The 15,091-nt window shown below is 38.9% G+C and overlaps 1 protein-coding gene across 1 annotated transcript in view; it reads right to left on the bottom strand.

Annotated features, from left to right (window-relative positions):
* Nucleotides 1–13,145, bottom strand: part of LOC121381698 (putative ammonium transporter 1) — a 28,512-nt gene extending 15,367 nt beyond the window's left edge. The window contains exons 1-3 of the mRNA XM_041511043.1: nt 13,032–13,145; nt 8,029–8,118; nt 6,739–6,966 (exon numbers count right to left, since the gene is read on the bottom strand). Of these exons, the coding sequence (XP_041366977.1) occupies nt 6,739–6,966; nt 8,029–8,118; nt 13,032–13,128 (415 nt within the window). The 5' untranslated portion in view covers nt 13,129–13,145. The remainder of the gene's footprint in view (nt 1–6,738; nt 6,967–8,028; nt 8,119–13,031) is intronic.
* Between the last annotated feature and the right edge of the window lie 1,946 nt (nt 13,146–15,091).

The following is a 15,091-nucleotide window of genomic DNA, read 5'->3' as shown; positions in this document are numbered from 1 at the left end:
ATGCAAAATTTGTGTAAAATGCAGAGAAATGGGTGTGATTCGGTCCCTTAGCCCACGTGTGTTTGTTTACATTGATATAACGCGGAAAAGAGCTGGACAACAGATGTCGTCCTTTCGAGTGTTCAATGGGCCCAGGCAGGTAATGTTTCCCGTGAAATGCTAATGGCCTGGTGAAATTAATAAAAGTGCTACAGCCACTGGGGATACATGAGAATACATAGTGAAATTAATTGTGGTCTGAGGCCGGATGTAGCACCTGTCGAATGGCTGAATGAATACTGGAGGACCACTTCCCTGTGTGTCTGGGTTATGAGACTATAGATAGTTTGAAACTAGAGGTGCATGCATCTAGGGTGCACTGAAAACCTGCCTACACTCCCGGCTCACGTCTTTGTAGGAAAACAGCAGGCTACATGACAGATATAATAGCACCGCTAACGTGCGGTGACAGCGTGTTTCTTTTTTATCACCCAGCATGAAGAAGAAGATTAACAGTTTTTAGATATATTGTAATTTACATCTTTCATTCTAGTTTTTTTATTTGTTTGTGTGTCTACATAATGGAGCAGCTTGCAATAAAATTGTGCACTTTTGGTTAAAAGCATGAAACTTGGCACATAGATACCTTGACTCATTACGAACGTTTATAGATACTGACCCAAGCCATAACCTCGTCCTAGTGGTAAGGGCTGATAGACATTTTAATAGCTTGCAAGTATCTGCATTTAAGTACTTACCTAATGTTAATGCCACATAAACTCTAAATGTAATTTTGAATAACAAAGATGCAGGCACATATTTGGAGGGTGAGGGTGGGGAGTGGGGGATGGTTGTATGTGTGTGTGTGTGTGTGGGGGGGGGGGGGGGGGCGTATGCATGGATGAGCAATATTTTGTTGGTTGTCACGCCGCAAAGCAATCATTGGTATCATGCACACCAAAAATAAGTCATGAAACTTGAGACAGATACTAATAAGCATTATGAACAGTGTCCGCAACAGACCCACTGGATGTTTCCCATTTCAACCAGTACGTACCTGACGACTTGTATATCAAAATCAGCGGTATGTGCTGTGCTGCATATGAAAAGTGGATATCAGTGATCACGTTCTCAGGGCGACCAACCTAATGGAAATATTTTTCCGGAATTTTCTGATATTTTCATTTTTATGCGCGCGAACACCCTTTTCAAAACAATAATTTAAAGCGCTTGAAAACGTCAGTTTCATAAAAGTAACAGTGTGAAAAATGTCATGCTTGACATATATTTCCAAAATGACAATACATATGAATATATCATTATTTATATGTGAATTGGAACTTCCTCATAAAAACACACACACACACCAAAAATCATCAACAAGTGCACACACAAAACCCCCCACTTTATTAGCAAATATTATATAACAGATTAGCAATAAAGTGGCAAATATATAGGTACATTACCACATATGCACTATTTCATCATATACATGTAGTGGGGTCGAAATGATTTGTGGTGAACTTGTTCGGGGACGAAACGTCTGCTACCCACATTAAGACTGGCTACCGTTTTGCATTACACTTACATTACTGTTACCGTAACAGTTTTGGGGAGCCAGTGTACAAACAAAATCACGTTATTATTTAACTTTCTTGAATAAAATAATATCGGTAGGTATATTAATGTCATGGATGCGTCATATAACAGATTAGTGGTGGCCAAATATTATTTAGTCAAAAGTTGCACGTGATTAATGTCATGCCAATGGAAAAAATTAACAAAAGTTGCGGTTCCAATGGTTGTCGGTTCGGGTTAGGGTTGGGTTTTTATTTTTTTATTTTTTTACGATCGTATATATAATATATATATATATTTTATATAAAATTCATTTCAAGACGAAAAAAACCCCAACAAAAAATACCCGTGATGGTATAAAGTTTATTACTGCACTTTCCCCCCTGTTTTTTTAATGTAGAAATAGACCAATAGGCCTATTGCATAAATAGCCTTTTAAAATTTGTATGCTCCCGAATAACGTTAAAAAGGCGAAGTGTAATTGGTCGATATTCAAATTGTTATTTATAGATGAAATATCACCTGGACATGGGAGTCCACGCAATGCTGTTAGATCTACTGGTGAGACCAGTAGAGCTAATTTTAATCAAATTGACGCCCGCGGCCTTGGTAATGGCACAAAACTAGACAAAACGGCACTCAAGTTGAAATGAGTGATAAGATACTTAATTCTAAGAATGTAAAATGTAATAAGAATTAGTTGCTTAGAAAAAACAATTCGAGTGAATTTGAAAAAAATTCCGGATATTTGGCATCAATTCTGGAATTCCGAGTACGTGATGAAAATTCCGGATTTTTCGGAAAATTCCGGAAAGTTGGTCGGCCTGCGTTCTGCCATTCAGGATGTGGCAAAGGATTTCACCTGCCACTATCTAAACCATGGGTCGCTAATGCCCCATGTTACGTTCAGACACGAAACAGCTGGTTTAAATTGCACTGAGGTATCGCTCATCCAATATTCATTCATTCATTCGTTCATTCATTCATTCATTCATTCATTCATTCATTCATTCATTCATTCATTCATGCATTCATGCATTAATTAATTAATTAATTAATTCACCCATCCATTCGTCCATCCATCCATTCATCCATCCATTCATCCGTCCATCCATCCATTCATCCATCCATCCATCCATCCATCCATCCATTCATCCACCCATACATTCATCCATCCATCCATCCATCCATCCATCCATTCATCCGTCCATACATTCATCCATCCACGGGCGGGATATAGCCCAGTGACAAAGCGTCGGCCTGATGCGCGGTCGGTCTAGAATCGATCTTCGTCGGTGGACACATTGAGCTATTTCTCGTTCTAGTCAGTGCACCACGACTGGTAAACGAAAGGCTGTGATATGTGCCTTCCTGTCTGTGGGATTGTGCATATGAAAGATTCCTGGCTACTGATGACAAATTGTAGCGGGTTTCCACTGTACGACTATATGTCAGAATTACCAAATGTTTGACACCCAACAGCCGTCGATTAATTCATTTCATTTCAACTTATTTTCGTTCTTATATCCAATTAAGGTTCAATCACGCTATCCTGGGCACACATCTCAGCTATCTGGGCTGTCTGCCCAGGACAGTGGGTTAGATGTTACTTGGTTAGTGGTTAGTGAGAAAGAAGAGGGTGTAGTTGCCTTAAGAACTCGCTCTGGGTGGGAGCCGGTAGCGGACTGTAGTCCGATGGCGTAACCACTACGCCACCGTAGATTAATAAAGCAATGTCCTCTAGCGGTATCGTTAATCAAAACAAACTTTAACTTTAACTTCCATTCACTCATTTAGTTCTTTGGCCCACAAAAATGAAACCTAACCTAAGGCATGTTAAACGGTATCAAGTGCTTGAATGTACAGGCGTGAAAATAACGACAGAAATCCCACAATAATAACGTGTGGAATGCGATATATAAGCAGGGATCATGTTTAAATAAGCCGACATACTATAATATATAAAATGATATGTATAGCACTCAGCACGACACTGAAACTAATACCCACTTAGATTATATACTAAGGCATATTCATTAATCATACCTGTAGAAAATGTGAAGCAGGTATTGGCGGCAATACGGAGAGGAAAGGAATGTTTGTTTTATTATCTCTGAACATTATTTGAAGGGATTGCCCAGCGGCCTCGGTGGTGTCGTAGTTAAGCCATCGGATATAAGGCTAGTAGGTACTGGGTTCGCAGCCCGGTACCGGCTCCCACCCAGAGCGAGTTTTAACGACTATGGGTAGGTGTAAGACCACTACACCGACTTATCACTCACTAACCACCAGCCCACTGTCCTGAGCACACAGCCCAGATAGCTGAGGTATGTGCCCAGGACAGCGTGCTTGAACCTTAATTGGATATAAGCAAGAAAATAAGAAAAAGGGATTGTCCTGAGTTTGTTTCCAGTGTTAAGTTAGTTTGTTTTGTTAAACGACACCAATAGAGCACATTGATTTGATTAATCCTCGGCTATTGGATTTGGTAATTTGGTAATTTTGAAGACAGAGACAGTGACAGGGACAGAGAGAAACAGTTTAGGAAATAGTTCCTCATTAAAATAAAAAAGTACTACAAAATTCTGATATTCTTTTTGAAATCTTTCTTTAATGATTACACGTAAGTTGACCTATGTAGTATTTAAATAACCCATTGGTTTGAGGTTACTTGTTATATGTAGTGCTAACTAATAACAACTGTTAAAAAGGTATGGTGTCACTTGCATAATAGCGGTGATCAGGACATAGGGGCCATTAACTGAATCAATTCGTAGTCGACTTATGTTGATTTTTTACACGGTACTTGTCAGTTGAGAGCACTCCCTAAAATTAATAGTCACATGAACCCTCGATAGTGTTGCATTTTTTACAAAATATATTGTGACATAGAAATTGTATTGAATTGTATGGAGTAATTATTGGTGGTGTGTAGCCTTTAAGAAGGCATTTCGTAGCATGACCATAAACACGTCAACAGATGACTCGATGCATGTTTTGTAGGTTACATGTTAATAAGCATACTCCTGTTAATTGAAACAACACGTATCACATACAGCATGCAAGCATTCAGTTCAACCAGTGAAACCAAACAAATTGCGTTTGGAGTAAGTTTTTGTTATCTTTTAAGGAAGGAAGGAAATGCTTTATTTAACGACGCACTCAACACATTTTATTTACGGTTATATGACGTCGGACATATTGTTAAGGACCACACAGATATATAGAGAGAAAACCCGCTCTCGCCACTTCATGGGCTACACTTTTCGATTACCAGCAAAGGATCGTTTATATGCACCATCCCACAGACAGGATAACACACACCACGGCCTTTGATACACCAGTCGTTGTGCACTGGCTGGAGCGAGAAATAGCCCAATGGGCCCACTGACGGGGATCGATCACAAACCGACAGCGCAACAAAAAAAAAACCTTCTTAAGATTCTAAGATGTTGACAGCTGAAGTAGGGTCTTGACTCTGGTTATTTCGTCACTAGTCAAATGTTAAAGTTTGTTTTGTTTAACGGCACCACTAGAGCACATTGCGGTAGAGCGCTCGCGTGATGCGTGGTCGGTCTAGGATCAGTACCCGTCGGTGGGCCCATTGAGCTATTATCTCGTTCCAGCCAGTGCTCCAAGACTGGTATATGAAAGGCCATGGTATGTGCTATCCTGTCAATGGGATGGTACATGTAAATGATCACTTGTTACTAATAGAAAAATATAGCAGGTTTTCTCTCTAAGACTGTGTCAAAATTACCAAATATTTGACATACAATAGCCGATGATTAATAAATCAATGTACTCTAGTGGTGTCGTTAAACAACAAATAAAACTCTTAAGATTCTAAGATGGTGCCAGCTGAAATAGCGTCTTGATGATCAGCAGTGTGTTGGTCAAGGATCCCAGCTAGGGTACGACGCGTCAATAGTCTAACGACATTAAAAACGTGACCGGCCTCGGTGGCGTCGTGGCAGGCCATATGTCTACAGGCTGGTAGGTACTGGGTTCGGATCCCAGTCGAGGCATGGGATTTTTAATCCAGATACCGACTCCAAACCCTGAGTGAGTGCTCCGCAAGGCTCAATGGGTAGGTGTAAACCACTTACACCGACCAGTGATCCATAACTGGTTCAACAAAGGCCATGGTTCGTGCCTTTCTGCCTGTGGGAAGCGCAAATAAAAGATCCCTTGCTGCTAATCGGAAGAGTAGCCCATGTAGTGGCGACAGCGGGTTTCCTCTCAAAATCTGTGTGGTCTTTAACCATATGTCTGACGCCATATAACCGTAAATAAAATGTGTTGAGTGCGTCGTTAAATAAAACACTTCTTTCATTAAAAACGTCTTCAAGAAACAATGAATGGTTTTCTGTCAATTGCACTGGCGTAGAGAGGATTTTATACTGGGGGTAGGGGTGGGGGTGGGGGTGGGGGGGGTGGCGCATCTTTATATTGGGGATGGCAACAGGTGTTAGCAGATGTTATGAGATGATTTTATAAAATGTAATACAGTTTAAAACAAAAAGGCCGCCTGGCTGAAATGGTTATTTGAAAAAGTCCTACACTGACAGCAATCGCTAGAAATTGTCTTTAATTTCGTTTCAATAGTCTTATCTAAACGACAAACATAATATATGTGATAAAGAAAATCTGAATTTCACCCGATGCCTAAGGTTATGCAAAAAGCGGCAATAATAAACGGTGCATGGCTAAATTGCTGACGGTGTTCCATTCTTGGTAAAACACAATACCGTCCATTAGAGGAAGAGATAATGCATAAACACAGATGCTATCACAAAACATTAAACATTAACAGAAACGAAAATACACCCACCAAAAAAAAAAAAAAAAAAAAAAAAAAAAAAAAAGCAACCGCCCTAAAATATCTGTCAGTATGTCTATTTCTCTCTTCTCTCTCTCTCTCTCTCTCTCTCTCTCTCTCTCTCTCTCTCTCTCTCTCTCTCTCTCTCTCTCTCTCTCTCTCGCCCCCCCCATCCATCCATCTATCCATCCATCCATTCATCTGTCATTCGGATTACGACTGCCACTCCATTAGCAAATGACCACAAACTCAATGACCATGTTAATCCATCTGCAATTATTGGACAATGTGAAATAGCACCGTGATTGGACAATTTGAAATCGCGCATGACGTCATTTCCCGGCTAAAGCGGAACTGACCTGAGAGGACGATGCTGTAGGTGAAATAGGCGATGATTTCACACCGCTCCGCCATGGCCCCGGACACGATGGTGGCGGCGGTGGCTGCGAACACGAACTGGAAGAAGAAGAACGCGAATCTCTCCTCGGGAAAACCATACGAGGCGAAATTCGTATATCCCAAGAAAGAGTTGCCTTCACCAAACGCAAACGGGTAACCTATTAACCAGTACGAGATTCCAGCAACAACTGAAAGAGAAAAAAAAAAATATGACATCTAAATTTAAAGTAGCAGTATCTGCTCATACTAGAGACTATAGCTTTAAGTAAACGTGAGAAAATGAAATAACATGTTTAAAACAAAATAAGTATTTTTTTTAATTTATTTATCGACACACTCGATACGTTTTAACTACAGTTATATGGCGTTGGACATATTGTTAAGGACCCCACGGATAATGAGATATAAAAACCGCTACCGCCACGCAATGGGCTACTCTTTCTGATTAGCCTTTGACACACCAGTTGTGGCGAACTGGTTGGAACGAGAAATAGCACAAAGGACCCACCAACGGGAATCGATCCCAGACTGATCGAACATCAATGAATGAATGAATGAATGAATGTTTAATGACACCCCAGCACGAAAAATACATCGGCTATTGGGTGTCAAACTGTGGTAAATGCAAACAGTAAGTGCACCGAACATCAAGCAAACGCTTTACTTCTGGGATACGTCCATATGTGAAGAAATAAAATGACATGTAAAATGACATGTTATGAAATGTTAAAATCTCTTTTTATGACGTGTAGGAAGGAATAAACAAGGACGAAAAGCAGGATTCTACGTCATGAACACCTGGGATAGAACACATTTATTCATCGTGGGGTGGGGTGGGGGTGGGGATACGAAGAGTGTAGCTCAGTCGTAGAAAACGTGTCTCTCATGCGACTGGTCGCAGGACCGATCGCAGGACCGATCGCAGGACCGATCGCTCTCAATGGACGTGTTTTTTTCCGTTCCAAACAGCCCCCCCCCCCCCCCCCCCCCCGTCCATAGGATGTGTATAAAGACAGTCATGCCTTTGGGGAATTACATATAAAAGATCCCTTGCTGTTTATTGGTAGGAGTAACCTATGTGGCGGCATCAGGTTTCCTCTCTTTCCCTTGACTAAATATCGTAATTACCATATAATGGATACCAGATAACATAGTTTAAAATGTGACAGTTGTCGTCAAAGAAGCGTTCCTATCCTTACGTCACGTGGGTGGCGTTTCACCGTTATAATAATATTGATGATATTACTCACATGAGTCACAGAAGTTCTTTAGCAGGATGTTTGTTGTATTTTTACTTCTGACGGCCCCGGCTTCCAAAAAGCCAAAGCCACATTGCATCACTGAAAAAAGAGAGACATGAAATCAATTTTGTAAGGTAAAGTAAACTAATACTAATCATAATTTACAAATGACAGAGCCGTTCTGGCGCACCATCATTTTAAAGACATGTTGCCACAACACTGACGACTTCAGTGACCTAAATGAGTTAAATGAGCTCATTGTGTCGTCCTACGTCATTTTAAATAGAGAATACCACATGAGTGGCAGCTAGATATCGTTATCTTACAACGAGTTGTTTCAAAATGCATCTAAAGAGCGAAAGCTAGTTTGATACCTTTTTAAACAATAAGTCCAAACAGAAATCGTGTATACCGGACACAAATATAGTATTGTATTTATTACATATCCTTAAAACCCAGATTTAAAACAAATTTATAAAGCAAAACATTTACGGCGCATGCGCTATGCGTCACAAAGTAATCAGTTTCAGGTTACTCTGCACGTCACAAAGCGATAAGTTTCTGTATGTCTTTAAATTATTATCACATGTACGTCACAAAGCGATCTGTTTCTGTATGTCTTTAAATTATTATCACATGTACGTCACAAAGCGATCAGTTTCTGCATGTCTTTAAATTATTATCACATGTACGGGTTCACGTTTTTGTAGGGGGCAAGCTGAGTTTTGCCCGAATAAAACAAAATTGCCCGAATCTGGATAACAATATTTATTCATATTAGCATTACTGCCAAACGGCAATATAAGGGTGCAAACGCATTTGTACCTGGATTACAACTAATATTGTGGGCAGAATGGTGGAAATACATAGTGAAAAGGTTGCAGCCTAGCTTGTCCGCGCAAGTAGTCTGCTGTTTGACTGTGATTATTTCATGGCAGACAGCTATGAAGTGGCAACTATTTGACTGAAGTTACAGTGTAGAGCATGTAGTTTGTAAACATGTGTAACTTGTTGACATTGAAGACTTGTTTGTGGTAACTCCGGCACATGCAAAAGTAAAATGTAAAATGGGTGTACTCCGGCCTGGTTTAGAGGGTGTGTTTATTTAAACCAATATGCTGGGGAAAAAAGCTAGACAACAGGGGTTGTCCTTTTCAGGGTATGTGTACAAAAATCCACGGGACTGCTGATATTAATAAAAATATTATAGCCACTAAGGCTATATAAAAACATATAGCGAAATTAATTATGGTCTGAGGCCAAAACACATATAGACGAACCGTAACTGGTGCTTGTATTTGGGTTACGCATACTTTATTACCGACAAATACACTGTTAGAAATGTGCCAGCCACGACTGGTTCACATGATTATGTCACTTATCTTTTACTGGTAGATATATACAGACTGACAGATATACAGATATATTGCCATGGTAACCCAATCCTTAGCTACCAGTATGAATTAAGCGTTCAGAAGGTACACCGTCAGGGGTCAGTCTGACGTCAACTTGTTACTGAATAAATAAAAATGTTCTTGTTGCAGTTTGTCGAAGCGTAAATTTTATTACTTTAATAAAGGCTGACTGCAGTACAAAAATAGACCAAGAAGAAGGAGAGAGAGATAACAATCTATAAAGACTGAATAACCAGCACTATTTATAGGGTCGCATGACTGTTCATATATTAAAGTATCTTTTAGTGGATGTCCTTTTACACCAGATACCCTGGATCAATGTTTCTTTTCGGTCGACATTGCACAAAGCTAGCTACTTTACACATAGGCTCATGGGGGTAATTGGGGACAAAGAATGCCACCATGTACCAATCCTCCGTATGGGAACATTTTAAAACTGACGTTCGGTTGTCAAACATTCTTTATAACATTATGTTAGAATATATTATAATAAATTATGGCGGTTGTTGACCTTTAACGCATTTCTTTTTATCCGTAATGACGTTTGTTGAACGAATACTTGTGTCTTGTTCCGGTAATGAATGTTTATTCTCATAAGAATCTACAAAAAAGTAAGTTTGATTGTTTAACGATACCACTAAATCACACTGATTTATTACTCATCCGCTATTGGAAGGAAGGAAATGTTTTATTTAACGACGCACTCAACACATTTTTATTTACAGTTATATGGCGTCGGACATATGGTTAAGGACCACACAGATATTGAAAGAGGAAACCCGCTATCGCCACTTCATGGACTACTCTTTTCGATTAGCAGCAAGGGATCTTTATATGCACCATCCCACAGACAGGATAACACATACCACGTCCTTTGATATACCAGTTGTGGTGTACTGACTGGGACCAATGAGCCCACCGACGGGGATCGATTTCAGGCCGACCACGCATCAAGCGAACGCTTTACCGCTGGGCTACGTCCCATCCCCCGCTGTTGGATGTCAAACATTTGGTAATTCTGATACAGTGGAAGAGTGGAAACCTGCCACATTTTCCCAATATTAGCAAGAGATCTCTTATATGCACCATCCCATAGACAGGATAGCACATGCCACAACGTTTCATATACAAGTCGTGGTGCATTGGCTGAACACTAGAAATAGTCCAATGAGCTACCGAAGGGAATCGATCCTAGACCGACCGAGCATCAGGCAAGCGCTTTCGCACTGATTTACGTTCCTCCCCAAAACGTCCACAAAAATGCAATAAAGGAAGGAAGGAAATGTTTTATTTAACGACGCACTCAACACATTTTATTTACGCTTATATGGTGTGAGACATATTATGGTTAAGAACCACACAGATAATGAGAGAGAAAACCCGCTTTCGCCACTTCATGGGCTATCTTTTCGATTAGCAGCAAGGGATCGTTTATATGCACAATCCCACAGACAGGATAATACATGCAACGGCCTTTATTACGCCAGTTGTGGAACACTGGCTGGAACGAGAAATAGCCCAATGGGCCCACCGACGGAAATCGATCCTAGATCAACCGCGCATCAGGCGAGATCTATAGCACTGAGCTACGTCCCACCCAAACAGTTTATAGAAGCAGTTTATATATTGACTTTCAAAGACTTGTAAAGGACTTGATTTTATATGCATGATTGTTGTTCTGGAACAATCTATTCATGTTAGAGTGAATATGTAATTAATGTGTTTATTAATAAACACACATTTTATTTTTGCCAAAAAATATACATTTTGTAGGCATACATACATATTTATATATAAAATAATATAATGTGCACACTGCGGGGAATGGTATGTAGCATCGGGTTACAACCGATAAAATTCTATAGTAAATGGGTAATGCATGCATAGCAATAATATACAATAACATATGTCATGTATCAATGTTGTCTGTTCTATGCGTGGTAGCAGTTTTCAAATACTTACACAATTTAATTAGCTGTTTTGAATTGTCGCTGGACAGTAGTTGCGTTAATTTAAATGTTGATGGTTTATCGTAATAAAATGGTTTAATATATTTATCTCTTATGTTACTGAAGAAAGGACACACTATGTAAACTTCTTACATGATTATAATTGCAATAAAGCAATCCATGGTGCACATTTTGCGACTGGCTGATTACACCATCGGCATAAAAACCGAATAACTGTACACACCCTAAGGGTCACAATATGATTCACGGAAACAGGATGTCGTCAACCTGGACAATTAGATGTCAGTAAAAGTGTATTTCCTCGTGTTTAACTTACACGCATATATTTCAGAAACAACCCATTAAACGGTTTAGCATGTTGGCCAATCCAAAATCGCTGCGTTGTATTGCTAATCGGCTTTCAAATAGTAAAGACATGGCTGAACGCTGATTTCAGTTCTGATATTACGATCTTCTGTTTATTGGACACTTCCCATGCAGAATATATCGCCAACAAAACATTAATGACTACTGGGGCATACTATCTAGGGCTAGTTCAATGGTTTCTCGAATTGAACCCAAGGCCTTTTTTCATAAAACTGTTTAGATCTACGGTTGATTGTATATTGACCTGCGGTCAGTGGTATGTATAACAACAGTTCGACAATGAATCGTAGAGTGATCGTAAGTAGGGCTCAAGCGGCTAAATTATTAAAGTGCTAAAATAGGTGAACAAGCACTGAGATACCGAGACTTACGAATCTTATCAAATGAACTTGAACTAGAGTTGAGTTTTATTTGTGTTTAATAAACTGTAAGCATGTACGTTAAGAATAAGAACAGTACAATATATTATAGACTGCTTTCAAAACGAAAACAGTACAAGTCATAGCCTAATTTCCTTATTGAATAAGTAAGGATAACGTGTTCGTTACATATCCTGGACTGTGTCCCCAGGAAAACGTACTTGAACCCAATTAGATATAAACACGCCAAACACGTAAAAGTAAGTAACTTCGTGCCGAATTGATAATCGCCGAATGCATAAGGAAAGTGATATTTATTTTGGTACAAAGTCGAACATTACTGAACAAACAGCAATCCCAAAACAACAAAGCTCAAAAACAATCAAACAACCAAGAAACACCCCAGAAAACAACAACCCAATGTGCACCAGTGGTGTCGTTAAACAAAACAAATTGTTTTTCCCTAGAGCTGTAATATGTATTGTACATGCAGTTATAGTTATTTACTCATGTATCATTTTAACTGATATGCGTGAGAAGAAGAGATTTGTTTTGTTTTGTTCTGAGTACTACAAAGTAAAACAATGAGTGCTGGATAGTGTGTAAAATATAGTACGACGAACACGAAAGTATATTATTAAAAAAAACCCTCAGATGATAAATGCACTGTCACTGGTAGAAGCACGGAAGCTTTACAGCACATTTGTAAACGTTCAAGCTGATACTAATAGCAACATATTAAAATATCAGACAAAACATCCCAGATTAATTTAAATTGTTTTAGCTTTAGCGCCCCCCCCCCAAACAAAAAACAAATAAGAAAAACAAACCCAAAGAAACCCCAAAGTAAAACAACACCACCAACGATAACGACGACGACGACAACAACAAAAAATACTTACAAAAAACAACCATTCCCATTATAACCAGGAAAAACTTATCAAGATTCTTTTTGAGGTCTTCCAATTCGTTTAGATCTACCACCGTAACATTCGCCATGTTTTAACTCTGTATGCAGTTTCAACAACTGTTTACGAATTTCTATTCAATACTTTCCGCATGAGCTGGTGCATATCTCAATAAAATATAACTGCTCTTTATGAAATCGAGTTGGTCTGGGGCCTGGGGCTCCGGAGACGACACTCGGCATATAATGCATTAAGTAGGCGTGTACGATGATGAAGTGTTTCACTTCATAACCAATTAACATCTACTTTGATATGTGATATAAGTAAATCTTTAGGCTTAGGTCCTAGTAGCTGAGCCGTGTTATAATCCTTGCGATTCTTCTCATTTTCATTCTTCTTTCTTTCTCTTCTTCGTCTTTGTATTTTTCTTCTTCTTTCTCTTTTTTCTCTTCTTCGTCTTCATTTTCTTCTTGTTCTTCTTCTGTCACTTTTTGTTCTTCCTTCTTGTTCTCCTTTTAAAAAGTTTTTCCTTCTTCTTCCTCTTCTTTTTCTACCTCTTCTTTCTCTTCTACTTCATTCCCTTCTTCTTTTTGTTCTTTGTTTTTCTTCTCCTTTATCTTTTTTCCCTTTCTTCTTTTTCTTTGTTGTTGTTGTTGTTCTTTTTTTACTAATAATTCTTCTTCTTGGTCTAATACTTCTAATTCTTGTTGTTCTTTTTCCACTTTTTCCACCTCCTCCTCTTCGTCTTCTTGATCTTCCAATCGTCCTCTCAATTCTTATTTTCATATCATTATTTGAACAATATTTCCATTACAAAAGGATATGGGTCTCAGAGTTTGGAGCTTACTAACTTTCTGACACTATACGTAGCTCCCTATCTTTATCTTTTGACTGACCGTTCAAAACTGCGCCAAACTTCCTTCATCAAAAATGCGCACTAATGTTACCATTGTAACCAAAATCTGATATGGAGTTTGTACCTGATCCATCAGTGTCCCCCCCCCCCCCCCCCCCCCAACTCCCAAAGCAAATATAGGCAACTGACCTATAATATAGTGTTTTTAACTACATTGGTTACATAGGATTTTATTTGGTACAGTACAACCATTTGTTGGTATACCGGGAACGGTGGTTTCCAAACTTTATCAAGTTTATTCGTTCTTTCTTTTAAAAAGTTATAAGTTTGTATTGTTTAACGACAGTACTAGAGCACATTGATGTATTAATAATCGGCTTTAGATGTCAAATTTCTGCTAAGGAGCTGCAAAAGAAAACAGACGTATATTTACGTGCACTGTAAGTTAGTAGTATTTCTACGGCCGGCTTTGTGAAATGGAGTAAACGTAGACGTAGACGTAGACGTACGACAGGTGTAAGTTTTACACGTAAACTTAAATTTACGTTTAGTGAAATAGGCTCCTGTATGTTTCTATAGGTAGGAGAGAAGGTTCCCTCCCATTCTGCCTACAACCCACTTTGCCTATACCCATTTTGCCTACAACCCAGTATGCCTACACTCAGTTTGCCTACAGTGTGAAAAAGTTACATCCCCAGTTCATAGTGGGACAATCCCTAGTATGTTGTGTCTCAAACCAATATAAAAATATTGTATTACATAAACAATTAAGATTATAATGAACATAAGTAATGTAATTGGGGCTTAGTTGCGCAAAGGTGATTTCATGCTCTTTATGGTGGTTAGTATTAGTCCAATGATCCCACACTGTGATCTTTAATATCTGATCAAAGTGAAATGGCCTTCATAATTCTTTGATATAGGATTAAAGTTAAACTTTGTACAAAATATTTGTTTAATATTTGTGAGGTCATTTTATAGTTTAATTGTTTTTGTTGTACAATGTTAATCGTTTTTATAATAAAATATATGTTTGTCATATTATTTTGTCATGTTATTTTTATACATAGGGACCATACATGGAATGCTCCACTTTTAACTGGGGATGGCATCTTTTTATACAGAGTGTAGGCAAACTCATCTCCATAAATCAAGGCTAATATTCGTTCCTCGTATTCAGCCTTGATACATGATACTG

The sequence above is a fragment of the Gigantopelta aegis genome, chromosome 9, assembly GCF_016097555.1.
Source record: "Gigantopelta aegis isolate Gae_Host chromosome 9, Gae_host_genome, whole genome shotgun sequence".
NCBI classification, from domain to species: Eukaryota; Metazoa; Mollusca; class Gastropoda; order Neomphalida; family Peltospiridae; genus Gigantopelta; species Gigantopelta aegis.
This window is presented reverse-complemented; position numbering and strand designations above follow the sequence as displayed.